The 15858-nt window shown below is 38.4% G+C and overlaps 3 protein-coding genes across 5 annotated transcripts; 2 read left to right on the forward strand and 1 right to left on the reverse strand.

Annotated features, from left to right (window-relative positions):
* LOC109715862 (60S ribosomal protein L13a-4-like) lies at positions 318–1983 on the forward strand. The gene is made up of 3 exons (XM_020241076.1): positions 318–800; positions 946–1033; positions 1597–1983. Exons 1-3 carry the CDS (start codon positions 412–414, stop codon positions 1738–1740), a joined length of 621 nt encoding a protein of 206 aa, XP_020096665.1. The 5' UTR covers positions 318–411; the 3' UTR covers positions 1741–1983.
* LOC109715861 (cell division control protein 48 homolog B) lies at positions 2315–7348 on the reverse strand. 2 transcript variants are annotated; one of them, XM_020241075.1, is made up of 14 exons: positions 7157–7348; positions 6978–7027; positions 6442–6573; positions 6305–6349; positions 5849–5904; positions 5552–5701; positions 5358–5465; positions 5088–5187; positions 4561–4845; positions 4208–4377; positions 3553–3681; positions 3255–3348; positions 3088–3165; positions 2315–2920 (listed from the first exon to the last, which is right to left on the reverse strand). In XM_020241075.1, the coding sequence occupies exons 3-14, from the start codon at positions 6571–6573 to the stop codon at positions 2534–2536; spliced, it is 1734 nt and encodes a 577-aa protein (XP_020096664.1). In that variant the 5' UTR covers positions 6978–7027; positions 7157–7348; the 3' UTR covers positions 2315–2533. The 2 variants fall into 2 exon arrangements, with proteins under 2 accessions (XP_020096664.1, XP_020096663.1); XM_020241074.1 differs by lacking the exon at positions 6978–7027.
* On the forward strand, positions 7589–15737 carry LOC109715859 (asparagine synthetase domain-containing protein 1). Of its 2 annotated transcripts, none has more exons than XM_020241072.1 (16): positions 7589–7734; positions 8211–8431; positions 8619–8742; positions 8846–9061; positions 9792–9985; positions 10087–10222; positions 10636–10962; positions 11064–11146; positions 11618–11732; positions 12280–12385; positions 12791–12884; positions 13298–13521; positions 14027–14126; positions 14203–14319; positions 14729–14785; positions 15066–15737. In XM_020241072.1, exons 2-16 carry the CDS (start codon positions 8330–8332, stop codon positions 15189–15191), a joined length of 2121 nt encoding a protein of 706 aa, XP_020096661.1. In that variant the 5' UTR covers positions 7589–7734; positions 8211–8329; the 3' UTR covers positions 15192–15737. The 2 variants fall into 2 exon arrangements, with proteins under 2 accessions (XP_020096661.1, XP_020096662.1); XM_020241073.1 differs by having other exon boundaries at positions 13328–13521.

A 15858-nucleotide genomic window follows, 5' to 3' on the forward strand; every position in this document is an offset into this window, starting at 1 on the left:
CGAAAAAAACGGTCCAATTTTGCAAAAGCTCAAAATTTGTGAATTTTTTATACAGATTAGCCTAAAAAAAACAAAACATGCCAAAAAGAGATATTAGAATCAAGCCTGGCCGTTTGTACTGTCCCAGGATTTTGGTCCGTGGATCAGTTATGGGCCCATTTAGTTTCACTGGGTCTACGAATTGATTCGGTCCATATTTCGTGGTACCCTAAGTGTTAAAGATCGGCCCAATAACGAAGCCCATAACACTGGGTCAATGTGGGGGCAGCATGGGCATTTCACCACCTTATAACCAACCTATAAAATATGCTGATGAGAGAAACCCTAGCCGGCCCTCTCCTCTCTCCTTCGTACCCCGCCTCCTCGCGGTTCCCCAAACCCTAACTCTAACCGTAGGAAGTAGGAGTAGGGATGGTGTCGGGGTCGGGGATATGCGCAGAGCGCGTGGTGGTGGACGCGCGGCACCACATGCTGGGGCGGCTGGCGTCGATCGTGGCGAAGGAGCTCCTGAACGGGCAGCGCGTGGTGGTGGTGCGGTGCGAGGAGCTGTGCCTCTCGGGGGGGCTCGTGCGGCAGAAGATGAAGTACCTCCGCTTCCTCCGCAAGCGCATGAACACCAAGCCCTCGCACGGCCCCATCCACTTCCGATCCCCCGCCAAGATCCTCTGGCGCACCGTGCGCGGGATGATCCCCCACAAGACCAAGCGTGGGGAGGCCGCGCTCGCCAGGCTCAAGGCCTACGAGGGCGTGCCCCCGCCCTACGACAAGACCAAGCGCCTCGTCATCCCCGACGCACTCAAGTAAAAAACAACAACAACAACAACAACAACAAAAATCTCTCACGATCCACTTCTATCTTACTATAGTGGACGCTTCATTCATCTGCTTCCTTTCCTTCCCTCGTAAAAGTTTGATTTTTTTTTTTCCCCTTTTTTTGTTTGTTAGGGTGTTGAGGCTTCAGCCCGGTCATAAGTATTGCCTCCTGGGCCGCCTATCCAAAGAGGTCGGATGGAACCACCACGACACCATCAAGGTACGAATAAGAATAAAATCATACTTTTTTTTCAAAAAAAAGCTTCTTAGTTTGGAAAGTCGCTTCTTTTATCTGCCTCGTATTATACATAACTGTTGTGATTGTATGATTGTGTGCTCAATAGTGGTTTACTACTTGCTTCAGTTGCAATTTCATTTTTCAGGTGATTGCAATCTGGTCATAACTCATGCATTGATGTGCCATTCAGTTTATGTGACTATTATTGATGTTTCAATAATAGTCCTAATTATTTAACAGCAGGGGATACATTTTCTTGCTTTACCTCTTGGTGTATGAATAATAAGCGGACTATTTTTCAATTTAAAGTTGTGCAAAATCGACTATTTTGTTTGCTTGTGTGCATATTCCTTTCAGGGTCCCGCCCTTACTGGATTTCTTTATTAGATTATGGCGATTCAATCTTTCATTTAGGAGGTGGTCGTGCAAATTTTGTGATGTGATTTTATGTTAGTTTCTAGTATGCGAATTTTGTGATATGTGATTTCATGTTATTTTCTACTATTTGCTGACTGTTCTACTGCGCTTTGAATGTTTGATAATAGGAATTGGAGGAGAAGAGGAAGCAGAGAGCCCAAGTAGCCTATGAAAGGAGGAAGCAGCTGGCGAAACTGCGTTTGCAGGCGGAGAAGGCGGCGGAAGAGAAGCTTGGTTCTCAACTCGAAATACTAGCTCCTTTGAAATACTAGGGAATGCTTTTGCTCTTTTTTCTATATGGAACACCAATTTTGCAGTGCTATTTCCTCTATTGGTTGTTTTTCTCAGTAGATAGCACCATGATAGATCTGAAGCTGCCTGTGGCTTTACCTGGCAAACATTTGTCTTGATGAATTTTTTTGAGTCTTGCAATCTGGTTAGTTTTAAGTTTCAAATTTGTTTGTGTATGAACTGCGGTTCTTATTTAATGTCCATTGTTTTACGCATTGATTTGAGGCTTTCTTTTCCTTCAATGCTCTGAGTTGATCCAAATGCAGTTTATTTTGTTCCTCAAGCAAGCCGTCCATTGATTTTTATGCACATGAAAGTGGTGCCGCTTTTATGATGGTTATTTTGTGTGTGATCTCACTATTACGCATCACAGAGAGGGCATTAAAAAAATATATATTTTGAGAAAAGAAAAATGTTCAAGAGATTTTTGTAGATTATGCTATGCTACAAGGTGATAATGTTTAATTGGATGTTTAGTAATTCTTGTAGGGATAATTGTTGCAAAGAAGACTCCTCTTGTGGAAACCAGCCATATTAATAACTTAGATTTGAAACTAAAGAGTAGAAATTTAAGCCACCCTTTATAGAGCTCTCTCCCGATGAAATACAGCTTGAATCAAGTTTATTAGCTCACCAAACCCATGATACAATTGACAAGTCGGAAGCAATATCTTTGTAATGATTGCATACGCAATACCGACTCACACCATCAAAAATGCAAACGAGGAAAGCAAATGCCAAATGCTTTCCTTTTGCACATTATATTTTCTTTTCTCAGCGGTGAGCTGTTGCAGTGGAATACTCCTCGAGCATCGATTTTGTCAGTGATGGTCCTCTCGAGTTTCTTGCGGCCTGGAAATGACGGCTATTTATTGAACTGACTGATAAAAGGTTTCTAAGAGCAACCATTCCTTCCTCTGTGCGAAGACCTCCGAGATCTGCCACAGTAAAGAGACCACTGCTTTCGGCAACCTCCCTCACTTCTCTAAGAGCTGCTCTTCCTGCCTCCCTGCAGAGACCTTCGAGATCTGCCCCAGTAAAGAGCTCTGTGCTCTCTGCGATCTGCCGAAGATCAATATCTTCTGCTAACTTCATATTTCGTGTGTGAATGCGCAGAATTTCATAACGGCCTTCTATATCTGGTGGCGGCGCATATAATACCTGTTGCAACGTAATAATGCAAGTGTGATTCATTCTGATGCATCCAGTGAGATTACATGAAAGATGGTTTTCCATTTCGACAATACTAATAGCCTATGAACAGAAACAGACTTATATTCAACTAACAGAAGGTTGGAGGAATGTTATGAGGATAAAAGAACATGTACCAAGTCAAAGCGGCCAGGACGCAAAAGAGCAGGATCAATAGCACGGAGCCGATTAGTAGCTGCCAGTACAATAATTCCCTGTTAAATTGGAAAGCAAGACACATGAGATACGGAAAAAATATCGAATTTAAGATAAATTGAGCTAAAAACATGAAGGATGGCTGTACAGTGGCTTGCTCTAAACCATCCATCTCAGTCAGTAAAGTAGAAAGAAGCCTTTCTCCAACAATGGCATTGCCAGTAGTCTGTCCATCGCTAGCACTAGAGAAATTTGCAAGCAAGTTGCCTAATTAGAAGCATATTCTAACAAACAGCAAGCCAAAAAAATATAGCATAACATGAGCATATAAAACAATTAGATAATGGAGTAATATGAGAACCAGCCAGTCTACTAATTCTGGACATGTGCTTGAAACAATTACAGTTGCACGTGAAAATTGTTCTCCATTCTATTGGAAGGCTTACCGCTGCGGGGCAATTGCATCGGCTTCATCAAAGAATATAATGCTCGGAGCAGCAAGGCGTGCCTTTTGGAATGTGGCTCGTAATAAGGCTTCTCCTTCTCCAACATACTTTGAGTATAGATCTGCACAGCTGCAGGAAAGGCAGTCGTATTCAGGAAACGAGCAAGAAATTAAGCAAAAAAAAAAAAACCACCATGTGGAGATGCTCGACGACTTATTCCTGGCAATTTGTAAAGCCTAATTTATATCAAAGAGCCATTAGCATGACCCCCCACCCCCCAAAAAAAAGAAAGGTAAATCCATAAAGACCTTATTTGAACTAAGGTGCATTTTGACACTCATAACTAAATTACATAAATTTTGACTTTAACTCCTGCCTTTTCATTATTTTTTATTTCATAATATTCTGTTAAACTCGTTTCAAACTTAACGATTTCTGTCAAAAAAATTAAAGAATTTTAGGTCACATAGTATTCCATTCGGTTACAGGAAGATAACTTCCAAGGGATGGATACTTAAATACGTTGCAAGGTTAGGTAGGTAGTAAATCTTTTAAATATCCATTTTAAAATGCCCTAGAGTTCAGGTAAGAACTAAACTTTTTCTAACATAAAAGAAATCAGTAAACAAAGATACAGAAGCTTGAGAATAACAACCTCAAGGAAAAGAAAGAGGCTTGAGCGGCATGAGCAGCAGCCTTCGCAAGGGTAGTCTTCGAGCAACCTGGTGGACCATGTAAAAGAACACCACGTACAGGTGATATACCTAATCTTGCTAATGCATCAGCATGCTTGATGGGCCACTCAACAGCCTGCTGCATCTTCTTCTGTTAACGGAGACATAACATCATTATACATTAAATCATGATAAAAAGATAGTACACAAAATTGACTAAAGTCTTTAATCTAATAAAACTTAACTAAAATCAAACAGTGCAGATATTAATGTAATAAAACCTGACTAAAATCAAACAGATAGCTGTGGGTTTGGGGGAAAAAAAAAGCCACACCTTTAATTCCTGTAATCCTCCTATATCATCCCACGATACCTTTGGAACTTCTTTAGTTATGCCTCTTGTAATACTCGGACCAATCTCCAATTTTGCAGATTCCCAATCCTCCATTCTTACTGTGAGCACACAACCATCAACGGTAGAGTTTTGTGACCTACAATTTGCCAAGCTAGCAGCTTGCTGACAGAGTGCTTCTAAATCAGCACCCACGTATCCATTGCATGAAACCGCAATAACTTGTAGATTCACATTTTGATCCATATGTAGATTCCTGGAATGAAGCTAAACAGAAACAAGTTATATTTAGAACACTATAAACAAGAGACGTCTTCCAAACAAAAAAAAAATTCACGAATCTAAAAAATCATGTTAACAAACAAGCCCCAAGAATACCAAATGCTCAGTTTCTACTCCCTAAATTTAAGTCACTTAGCATCTAGGGACAAAAGCGGGACAAGAAGGGTGGCACTGAAACCTATACAAATAAGAAGGATAGATGGTATATCAACACACTAGCACTATACCTCAAGAATTTGCAATCGTTCCTCTGCAGTAGGAACTGTGATTTCTATTTCTGAGTCAAAACGTCCTGGCCTTCGTAATGCTGGATCAATTGCATCCACCCTAATAAGATCAAAATAGTTTTTCTTCAGATAAAGAACAGAGTAAATATATGAATAAACATATAGCATGAAAGAAGTTACTGGAAAAAAAGAAGAAGAAGTAAACGGAAATGGAAAGAAAAAAGATGACAGCAGAATCAATTGTAGTATTGTGATAGATATAACAGTGACCTGTTAGTTGCTGCGACTACAACAATGTGAGGAAGAGAATTGGATGAAGATTTGTTCCCATCCATCAATGTCAGAAGCTGACCAACTATGCGGGACCCCTGTTCTCTCCTGTAAGTGAAAAGAAATTGTTCAAGGAAAGAAGAAAAAAGGTAAACCTCAACATGTAATTAGGCATAGATATTATTGAGACATACCTACTGTTTCGTCGAGGACATATAGCATCAATTTGGTCTATAAAAATAACAGAGGGCTTTCCCAATGATGCATAGGAATACGCTTGAGAAAACGCTTCTCTTAAATATTTCTCGCCCTCACCAACATGTGCTCCATGAACAGAATATGGGCTGTATATCGAGAACAAAGATAAAGCATGTGTGTTAAAAATTACAAGTATTCAATAAACTAAAAACTGTTGATAAAATTGTCGCCAGAATGAACAATCATCCTAAGCGCACGACAAAATTATCACAGAAGAGTTCAGAGTTCAGTACTTGATCATTATCAAATGTGCATCACTCTCTCGCACAACAGCTTGGACCATAGTTGTCTGGGACACAATCACCATTTAAATAGTGGATAGCATGTAAGTAAAGCTACAGAGGGAACAAATGCAGACTCATAAAAAAAAAAAAAAGGCTACTTGACATTCATCAGTCACGAATGCAAACTAAACATCCATAAGTTGAACTCGCTAGCCTGATTTCATCTTCGAAACCTCAAGTAGTATTAAGTAAAGTTTTTCAGCCGCGTGTCTTAACAGCCAATCCTACTTATGGAAGCCTATAGAGCAAGCATCAGCAGTTTTTAATCGACTGCAACAGTACTAATTTGAATAGAATAATCTCGTAGAAGACAAATTTGCTGAAACCATTTGCCTTTTCCAGTAGAGATCGGTGCTATCACGATCATACATAACAAACGCAAACCAGAGTGCAAAACGAACACACCTTTCCAGTTCCGGGCGGGCCATAGAGAAGCAATCCCCTAGGCCACTGTACCAAACAAAATAAGAGCCATTTCAAAAGCGGATCAACAAGAAGAACACATCCATTTGGGGATTTCGAGGGGGAAAAGAAAAGCCGACCTTGAGGCCGAGCTTTTTTGACTCCTCTGAATAAAGGAACGGGTAGATTATCAGCTCTCGAAGAACCTCGAGAGCTCTACTATTTCCCGCGATGGCCTCCTCCGCTCGCCAACACTTGTCACTGCTAACCATCTAAAACAACATAAAAAAGAAAACCAAGTCGGGTTCAATCTCCAACCAAGAGCTATTATCAAAGAGATAAAATAAATAGTGCAACAAACTCTTCCATTCAAATAACCTATGTGGCACCGATATTGCATATTACATGCAGACGATTGATGCCCACAGAGAAGCGAAGCACCACAAGGATCGAGCAATTTCGTTAGCTGAGTCTCTGATCTTAGTAAGATAAAAAACGCACAGAACTAACCTGAACTATTATTACCCATTCTGGGATGACTAGACTAGCCAATCTTTAATTAATAGTTATGATTTTACTATCTAAACTTTCTACTCGTTTAATTCTAGTAATTGATTGATAAGGAACATAACTCGAGCACGTCACTTGCTTTCATCAACAGATTTGATGAGAATACCTTCACATAAGCACTAATTCATTAATTCTTAACGGAAGAGCTATCAACCACTGTTCCAAATCAAACAAAACCGAAAGATTAGGTGCAAACAATCGAATAGTTGTTCCAAAATGGGATCATAGATCGAATCAGTTTCATACGTTTTACCACCAATTAAGAGCGGACTAATGGAAAAGTACCTTTATGAGCTTTCCTTCTCTCAGCTGTACACAAATCGAAGGCGCCGCATTCGACGAGCGAGAGAGAGAGAGAGAGAGAGAGGCGCGTGCGGTGAGGGAAGGGGTTTAGGGTTGGAAGCCGACGCACAAAAACACTCGCAGATGTTGAAGTCGGCGGCGACAACTCCTACTCCAACTCCAACTCCAACTCCAACTCCAGCCCCGTTAATTCGCCATTCTCCCACATCGCTGAATGCGGCAGCGAAACACCGACAATCGCCGACTCCCCGTGAACGCGCACTCGGACAATCCGGCCCATGTCCACTTTGGGCCCGCAAAAGCTGTACATTTGAAGGCAACGAAGAACGGATGCTGCGGCCCGGCCCAATTTGGGCCCGTATCCTCTGCGGGCCCAAAACTGTCCTCCCTCCTCCCTCCTCTGCGTGAACGTGGTGCGATGCAAGAGTAGCCTCATAGTCATAGTAAAAGCGTAAAATTCTCGCTCTATACCCTAGAAACCTCATGAGAGTGGAGTGGAGCTACTTCGCGTGAATAGACGAGTTTCACGAACGGATTCCTCCGCGAAGCAGCAAATCACTGTACTTTTCTTTCCCCTTCGTGTTTGTTTTCCCGGAAAAAAGAACGAAAAGATCTCATATATCAAGTTTTAATTGGATCCACTTGTATTTCGCAATCCAAATTAGTAGTAGATAAATATGAGCAGGAAAAAGGGCTAAAATTTACCCATAATAACCTCCAAAGTTGATAGTAAGCGTTCTTTTACAGTGAAAACGCTTCCTTTTTCATCAGCAACCCAATTTTTTTTCCTTTGTGAATGCTTTGCTTTTCAAGTTGTATGCTGTGTAATATGTCTCTGTTTCCTGTCTTTGTGAATGTTTTGCTCTGCAAGTTGAATGTTGTGTATTATGTCTCCGTTTGTCCCTTCATTCATTTTCTCATTTGTTAGGATAATGTTGTTTCTTGGGCATTTATGTTGATTCATTCCTCTTTATGATGTATGGTTATACTTTTAAAACACTGGCTATAACAGATCATTTTTTATTTATGTGAACAGAGCGCCGAGCTTCATGCAGTAGGTCAGCTGCAGGTTCCAGATTCCTCTTGATCTTCGGCACCTCTTAAGAAGAAAGTTCAAGAGCCAAGCGGAGGGGTTAGGAGAAGGAAGGGGAGAATATGTGTGGAATTGCTCTGATTGTGTCTGGGGTTCGGATCGTCAGCTTTGATTCATATACAGAGTGTTGCAGAGATCGAGCTGTACATTCCGACGGTAAAGAGGTGTGCGGCACGATTTCTTTCATGATACCAGCAGTTCATTTTTGACCTCAACCAGCAATGCTTATATGTGTTAGTTCGCTTATTTTCTCTTGATAAAACATGAGAAATAGCCATTTGGCGTTTATCATTGATGTTTCTTTTCGTGAAGTTTATGTGTCTATTCAGCAAATGACATAAAGTTGTGCAGGTATATGAACCAGATTTACCAATAGATGATCTTAAGGCTTCTCTTTATAGAAGAGGTCCTGATAACCTCAGTTGCAGAAAGGTCCTTCTTCATCCACATTGCATGTCTTCTGTCGCAAATGGCGGTAATAGCCTTTTTTCTGATCTTTCCAAAGTTGATTTGGTGTTCGTATTTGATTTACTTTGTTCAATCGGCATGAATATTTTTTCGCAATTTTGAAAGTGCAGATGAAGTGGTGAAGAAAGTATGTTCAAGTTTTGGAGAATTATCCAATGGTTGCACCAGTTCTGCATTACAAGCAGCAGCCGGTCAAGAAGATGGTGATATAGGAGTAAAACCTGTTGCTGAATTGTGCTTCTTTGGTGCAACATTACAGCTTAGGGGAATAAATGCTGTATCTCAGCCACTCGTGTCTACTTCCGGAAACATTCTTGTATATAATGGTGCTCTCTTATATCCAAGACATCTTTCAGTTGTTTCTTACAATTGCAGTCAGGGATCAACATATCTTTTAAATGGCTTCATCATTATTTGCCTTTACTCTATGTTGTTTCTTATATTATTCTTTACATTTTCCACTCCTTTTGTTCTTTATATAAGTTATGAAATGACTACCAACTTAAGATTTTCTAGAGCTCTTTAATGTAAGTATTATATTGCACATAAATGCAAGCTTGTTGTGCATAATACTTTAATCAATCCCATAATTCTCCTAATTAGGTTAGACTTATGTGATATTTATCATGCTCAAGAAAAAAAAAATACTCCGGCGGAAGTTGATTTAAGTAGAAGTTTTTTTTGTTTTTGTTTTTTTCCCATGGTGATAATATTATGCTTATAGTTTTAAGTTAGAATGGAATGCACTTTATAAAATAATGGTAGTTACCTACACTAATGTTACTCTTATCTCATTTAAGCTAATTTTTGTCTAAGTAGTTGTTTTGCTTTTGAGCATCTGTTATTTACATCTATAAGACTGTCTTGCAGTCAATTCCAGAACATAAAATAACTTACATGGTTCTTGAAAATGTTCTCGTACTAGTTCAGTTTGTGAACATTGATGTATGGTCTTTATTATTTTCACACTTTAACCACGCAATTTGCATGTTATGTGTGCTAATCTTCTTCAACCTAACACTATAACACCTGTTTATTGTGATATTGTCTTTAAAGGTGAGATATTTGGGGGGATACATGTCGCCAGTGATCAAAATGATGCCAAATCTCTTTTGAATGCATTGGATACATGTTGTTCTTGTGATAACAATTGGCATGACAAAGGTCGCTCCTGTGTTGGCAACGGAGGGAAGACAGTTCCTGAGATCCTTTCTACGATCAAAGGACCATGGGCCTTGATATATTGGCAGGTATGAAGTCACTGGTACCTCTTGTATTGAAGCCATAAAGTTGAATATCCTTGCTAATTATTTGAAGCTATTTTGACAATATTCGAGTTTTCAATCGTCAGGAGAAGTCAAAAACAATTTGGTTTGGTCGAGATGCATTTGGAAGACGGAGCCTCCTGGTTCACTGGCCAAATTCTGACAAGTCACAGTTCGTTCTGTGCTCATCGTCACCTCCTTCAATGGTCACAAAGGATTTTGGTAAACCTTACTCAAGTTTTATATATTAGTTTGAGCTTTATTTAATGTGTTCATATTGTCGGTGGATTTGTTGGTGGAAGCAATATATTTTTGTTCAGTTCTTTTTGGCTCCATTAAGTGTAGATTTGATTGTTAAAGCAAACTGTAATGTTCTATTTTTGGCTAAATGTTTCCTGCTTCACCAATAAAGACTTTATGGGCCTTTAGAAAGTCTATATTCAGGTTCTTGCAATCATATGTATTTGCATTTTTTGTGATTAACTTTACGTCTGTCGTTGGCTATATTCACTTTAAAATTTTTGTTTTCTTTTTTTGAGCAACAAAATTTTTCTGGTCATAGACTGTATTATATCTTTTGATCTTTCTATTGGGCTATAAGTGTCATTATATTCATGCTGTTTTAGTTACAACAGGTTCCGTCTCATCAAATGATGGTTCTGTACCTGGGGAAGATCCTCCACTTACAGAAACAATATGCAAATTGTCATACTGGGAGGAGCTTCCATGTGGAATATACAGTGTTTGCTTGCCAGTCCCCCAAAACAATACACTCCCTGTAAAGGAAGAATTAATTTGTGAAGTAAAAAAGCATGAGTGGAACAATTCCTTACTAAGTAAATTGATTAAGTGGGAAAGGACTTCTGTGATTCCTAAATTGGGGGAGTTTTGTTTGCCTGCTAATTCACTTGAAAAGGAGTTGGATACTAATTGCTCTTTAACAAAAAATGTTACACTATCAGGTATGAGTTGTATCTAAGCATTCTAAGTTGAAAGGAGGAGTTTTTGTTTACTGGTTGATTTTCTTATACTTTTTTGAAAATTCCACCTAATCTTATGCAAGGGTATCAGCACTCAATACATAAAGTGCTTACCGCACTAAGAGAGTCTGTACTGCGACGAACCACTGTAAGCAGAGAATTTCAGGTTAGATATCTGAAAGTATATGAATTTTCTCTTCATATTGGAGTCCCCTGCTTGTTCATCCTCTTTGTAATGTGCTTGCACCTTTCTTAAATTATTCCGTGGTACATTGTAACAGATAACATGTTTGCATATTCTCTACTGCTGCCCTTGTTATAGACATGCCTTTGATTCCCAACTATTTATTTATTAAATTCTTAGCTTCCTTAATCAGTGCAATATCATCATATATCCTGATTTTTATATTTGTGATGTTCCTGTCCTAGTCCTTTTACCTATATAGTCCTTCAGTTTTACAAGTGACTTCGAGTAGTTTCTATAAGAACTTTCTTCAAGTAGTTTTTGTAAGAACTTTCCTTGCATTTTAATCTTGCAATACTTTTCCTTCTTTTATGAGAAAATTTAGAAAATATTTAATTTCATTGTTAAGACAGTTTTTGATGCTTATGAGCACTTACACGTGTGAGTTCACAGGGAGATCTACACGAAGTTAGAGGAGAGGGTTCAACCCCTATAGCAATTCTCTTTTCTGGTGGCTTGGACTCTATGATACTTGGGGCACTACTAGACAAATGTCTCAATCCCAAATGTAAGCCTAGCCACTCACAGCTTGTCCTTAAGATTATATATGTTGTTTTCCATCTGTTGTTTAAACTACACTATTTTTCTCTTTTTTCACTTTTCTGTATGAAACTTTTGTTGCATTTAATTTTGATTTTTTCGTTAGTTTGTTTATTCTCATGTTTTTGACATCTTATAGCCGGAACAGTAAATAATTAGTTCTTATTCGGAGGCAAAGCAGGGATTTCTTTCCTTTTTGTATGTAATTATGCAGACGATTGTATAGAAAAATTTGGAAAGAATGAGAAGATGTTGTGTTATTCGTCAAAGCGAGTCTAGTGATCTATCTGCAGCTGTAACTGATGATATTGTGGCCTGGTGGATGTAGTATACATCTTGCATGCTTCTACTCATTTTAAAGATCTTGCTTTAGTCTGATACATGTCTTATTGTTCTCCTTCTTTGGGCTTCTGTAAGTTTTCAGCAAATATATAAAAGAAAAGGGTTTGATCGTGTGTTTTGGTAGCATGCTTTTTGATAGTATTTAATTGAAGCTGATAAATATTTTCTGGCAGACACGATAGATTTGCTAAACGTAAGTTTCGATGGACAGCTTGCTCCTGATAGAGTTTCTGCAAAGGCAGGATTGAGGGAACTGCAAAGGATTTCTCCACTCAGAAGGTAGTTGTGATTCATGTATATAAACCTTTATTCACCCATTCTGATTTCTTACAATCACTAGCAGTTCTAGATATCTGCCGTTGTCCAAATCTCACTCCTGAGTTACATATTGAAAAACATACTATATTATGTTACAATTTTTTTTTTCTCTATCATCTATTAATATGTATAGTATTAGATCTCCGCCACTTCTTTAATGTCTTTGGTTTGATGTTTCTTTGCTGTATTTTTCACTATAGGATTGAATTTATGTCTCCATTTTTGATTAGTCAGTGAAAAGAAAAACCTTTGTATGTCTTGTTGTACTTGAATGCAATCCTCGTGTTTTGTATGTTTGTTTATGATCAATCTATTTTATGTTTTTGATTATGTTTATTTTAATTGTCAGGTTTCTCTTGATAACAGGTGGCGACTGGTGGAAATTGATGCTTCTTTGTCTCACCTAAAACAGGAAACTGAGCACGTACTGACGTTGATACATCCTACAAATACTTATATGGTATGTGCTGTCTTATCTTGTTCTTATCATAAAAAATTGTCTGTGCATTATTCAACTTGTCCTTGCTGGAAACAAAACTTCTTCTCATGTCTTCAATTTATTTTGCTTGCTTGAACTTGTAATTCATAATATGTAAAAAACGAGTTAGAGCAAATACTTTTACATGATAAAGTGTGTCATGAGAAAGACATGACTTTTCTGGAATCGCATGCTTTTTTAGCTCAAAGTTCTCTAGTGCTAGATTTTGTATGCTAATTTTTGCACAGAGAAAGTCCAAGCATGTAAATTTATTGATATCTACCATTTGTGGAATGCTGGATATTGACAATATCTGTAAAATCGGTTCTAGCGTCACACAACACAGCTTTACACATTTTATATGTTTTCTCTCTAGCTAACCACTTGCTTTACAGATAACATATCTTCGGATTCTTTTACCACAGGATCTGAACATTGGCATAGCATTATGGTTGGCTGCTGGTGGAGTTGGTTGGGTGGATGGAGAGTTGTGCAAACTGCACAAAAGTTGCGATCGTTATAAATATAAATCAGCATCCAAAGTTCTCTTAGTTGGGTCTGGTGCTGATGAGCAATGTGCTGGATATGGTAGGCACAGGACAAAGTTTAGGCTGGGAGGGTATGTAAGATGTATAGATATGATTCTTCAATGATTATTCTGTGTTTCTTACGCAGTTCTCTTCTAGGTCATCTTTGTAGCTTTTAGTCGTGCCAATCTTTTTCCCATAATTAAAGTTTGCTTATATAACTGCTCATTCATTGAACTTCTTTAGAACTTAGTAGTTCTGTCAATGATCTTTGCCATCATTCCCAGTGTTACCATCTTATGCAGTTCCTGCTGTTTAGCTTGAACAACAAATTACTAGCATGGATAGTAAGTATTTTCCAAGTTTTCATTGCTATGACTTTTTGTTTTCCAAGTAATCTGCTCTAAATGCTGTTATCCTTTGAGCCACTCGTAACCTTCGCTGGCAAAGACATTTGGTCATAACTCGTTTGAAAACAGATCCTGCCATCAAACGACATGGCCCTTCATGTGTTAAAAAAGAAAAGTTGAAGCTTCACTCTAGAAAAGTTGCCTTTTTATTGAGTTTTACTTTTTTTCCGTTTTAATTTTCTTTTAGTTGGGTGGCACTTCATGAGGAAATGCGTTTGGATATGCAGCGGATCTGGAAAAGGAATATGGGTAGAGATGACAGGTGCATTTCTGATCATGGAAAGGAGGTACACAAAATACCAACTCTCTAAGTCTTTCTTTCAATGTCACTTTGGTCATAGGCTCATGCCTCTTGTGTTGCAGGCTCGATTTCCATTCCTTGACGAAGATGTTATTGCGACGTTACTGGAAATTCCTTTATGGGAAATCGCTGAACTTGATAAACCTGTAGGAACAGGTGACAAGAAGATATTGAGAGAGGTCTGCAGCTGACATTGTTTTGCTGTTCTATTGGAACCATTTTTTCTTTTCAAGTGCAGAAAATATCCCTAGTATCCTTTGAAACTTTTGTTTCCAATAATTTACGTTTTCTTCATATAACCCTTTTTTCTCATATAAGATCCGAGGCTCCCATTGTACTGCCAAAGTTACAATGCAGTTCATTTTTTGATAAACCTCCTGGTTTTGTTATGATTTTAAAGGCAAATTCTGGATCTCTTCTTCCTTTGCTTTTCTACTAAAACAACTAGACTGAATTTTATCCTCCTCCTTTTTTTCCCTTTCCTTTTTGACTTAATCTACAATCACTGCCACTTAAAACCCCATTTCATTCCTATTTATGTAATATATGTATTATTGCCCTTATTCTATTCCTCTTATCACATCGAAGGTTGCAAAATTACTGGGCTTACAAGAAGCTGCTCTTCTGCCGAAAAGGGCGATCCAGGTGACATTTAACTGTATATATTCATTTATTTCCATTTGTTGTTAATATTTAACAATGAGCATGTAAATCCTAGGGTGGTTTGTGTGTCTTTGTCGCTGCTTATATTTCCGGTAAAAAAGTAATGTAGCTGTTTTGGTCTTCCTTTGATGGAGGATATTACTGAAGGTCGGCCAAGGATAGAGTTGAACGAAAACAAACAACTCACGTAGCTGAACCCAGTTAAATTGGATTAGCTGGTTGACTTGAACTAACATGAACTGTGGTCTTCTGTTTTAAACAGTTTGGTTCGAGAATTGCGAGAGAATCAAACCGAAAGAACTTTGGGAGCAACCGCGCAGCAAATCAGGCATCTGCAGGAAGTGTCGTGATTCGTCAGCCACAAAATAAGCTGCAGAATCCACAATGATTGTGCTAGAATTGCTAGAAATGTTTCAATTCGCCAGCAACATTAGCCCTTATAAGCGCCCAATCATGTAGAACTGAATAACACAGTGACCCTTAAAAAACAATGTTTCTTACTAAAGGGAGTTGCTGTGATCAGGTTAAGCCAATTGTACACGAGAAAGTTGGTTTGTGCCGCTTGGTCCGAGCATTTACTGGCAACAGGGAAAAAAAATAGTTGAAGTTATTCTTGAATGTGTTGGTGCAAAGTGCAAACTTTGAAGGATATACGAAATTTTGTGATGTAATTGGAAAGAGTTTGTTGAAGTGTGCCGTGAAATTCGCCAAAGTTTGTGTGTTGTTTGATTAGACAAATAACACCACTGATAATCTGCTGGTATTCAGCATGCGAGTTGTAATAGTTGAACATGAGTCTCTCACTCGTCTGCTCCGGGTACTTCACGAGTACATATATATTGGTGGTTTTTTTAACAGGTCGATGCACAAATTTTGTAATAAACGTATATTGTAATATTTCCTAAAAAGGAGAGGAAAATTAGTGGAGAAACAATTACGGTTTATAAGGTGAAAAGTAGATTAAAGTTGGGATAAAAAGAAGTTATTCTATATTCAAAATTTTACAAGAAACTTGGGAGAAAAACCTGTCGGTCAAAAATTTGTTGATTAACTTT

This window comes from Ananas comosus, linkage group 9 (genome assembly GCF_001540865.1).
Source record: "Ananas comosus cultivar F153 linkage group 9, ASM154086v1, whole genome shotgun sequence".
Lineage (NCBI taxonomy): Eukaryota > Viridiplantae > Streptophyta > Magnoliopsida > Poales > Bromeliaceae > Ananas > Ananas comosus.

Bases quoted from the DNA above. Each gene is read 5' to 3' on its own strand.
- LOC109715861 (XM_020241074.1), bottom strand. From the start codon at position 6,573: ATGGTTAGCAGTGACAAGTGTTGGCGAGCGGAGGAGGCCATCGCGGGA. The intron at 4,846-5,087 runs GTATAGTGCTAG...GTTTCTGTTTAG, and splicing joins AACGATTGCAAATTCTTGAG to CTTCATTCCAGGAATCTACA. The intron at 3,166-3,254 runs GTACAGCCATCC...CCAATTTAACAG, and splicing joins ATGGTTTAGAGCAAGCCACT to GGAATTATTGTACTGGCAGC.
- LOC109715862 (XM_020241076.1), top strand. From the start codon at position 412: ATGGTGTCGGGGTCGGGGATATGCGCAGAGCGCGTGGTGGTGGACGCG. The intron at 801-945 runs GTAAAAAACAAC...TTTGTTTGTTAG, and splicing joins GTCATCCCCGACGCACTCAA to GGTGTTGAGGCTTCAGCCCG. The intron at 1,034-1,596 runs GTACGAATAAGA...GTTTGATAATAG, and splicing joins ACCACCACGACACCATCAAG to GAATTGGAGGAGAAGAGGAA.
- LOC109715859 (XM_020241072.1), top strand. From the start codon at position 8,330: ATGTGTGGAATTGCTCTGATTGTGTCTGGGGTTCGGATCGTCAGCTTT. The intron at 13,522-14,026 runs GTATGTAAGATG...ATTTTCTTTTAG, and splicing joins ACAAAGTTTAGGCTGGGAGG to TTGGGTGGCACTTCATGAGG. The intron at 14,320-14,728 runs GTCTGCAGCTGA...ATCACATCGAAG, and splicing joins ACAAGAAGATATTGAGAGAG to GTTGCAAAATTACTGGGCTT.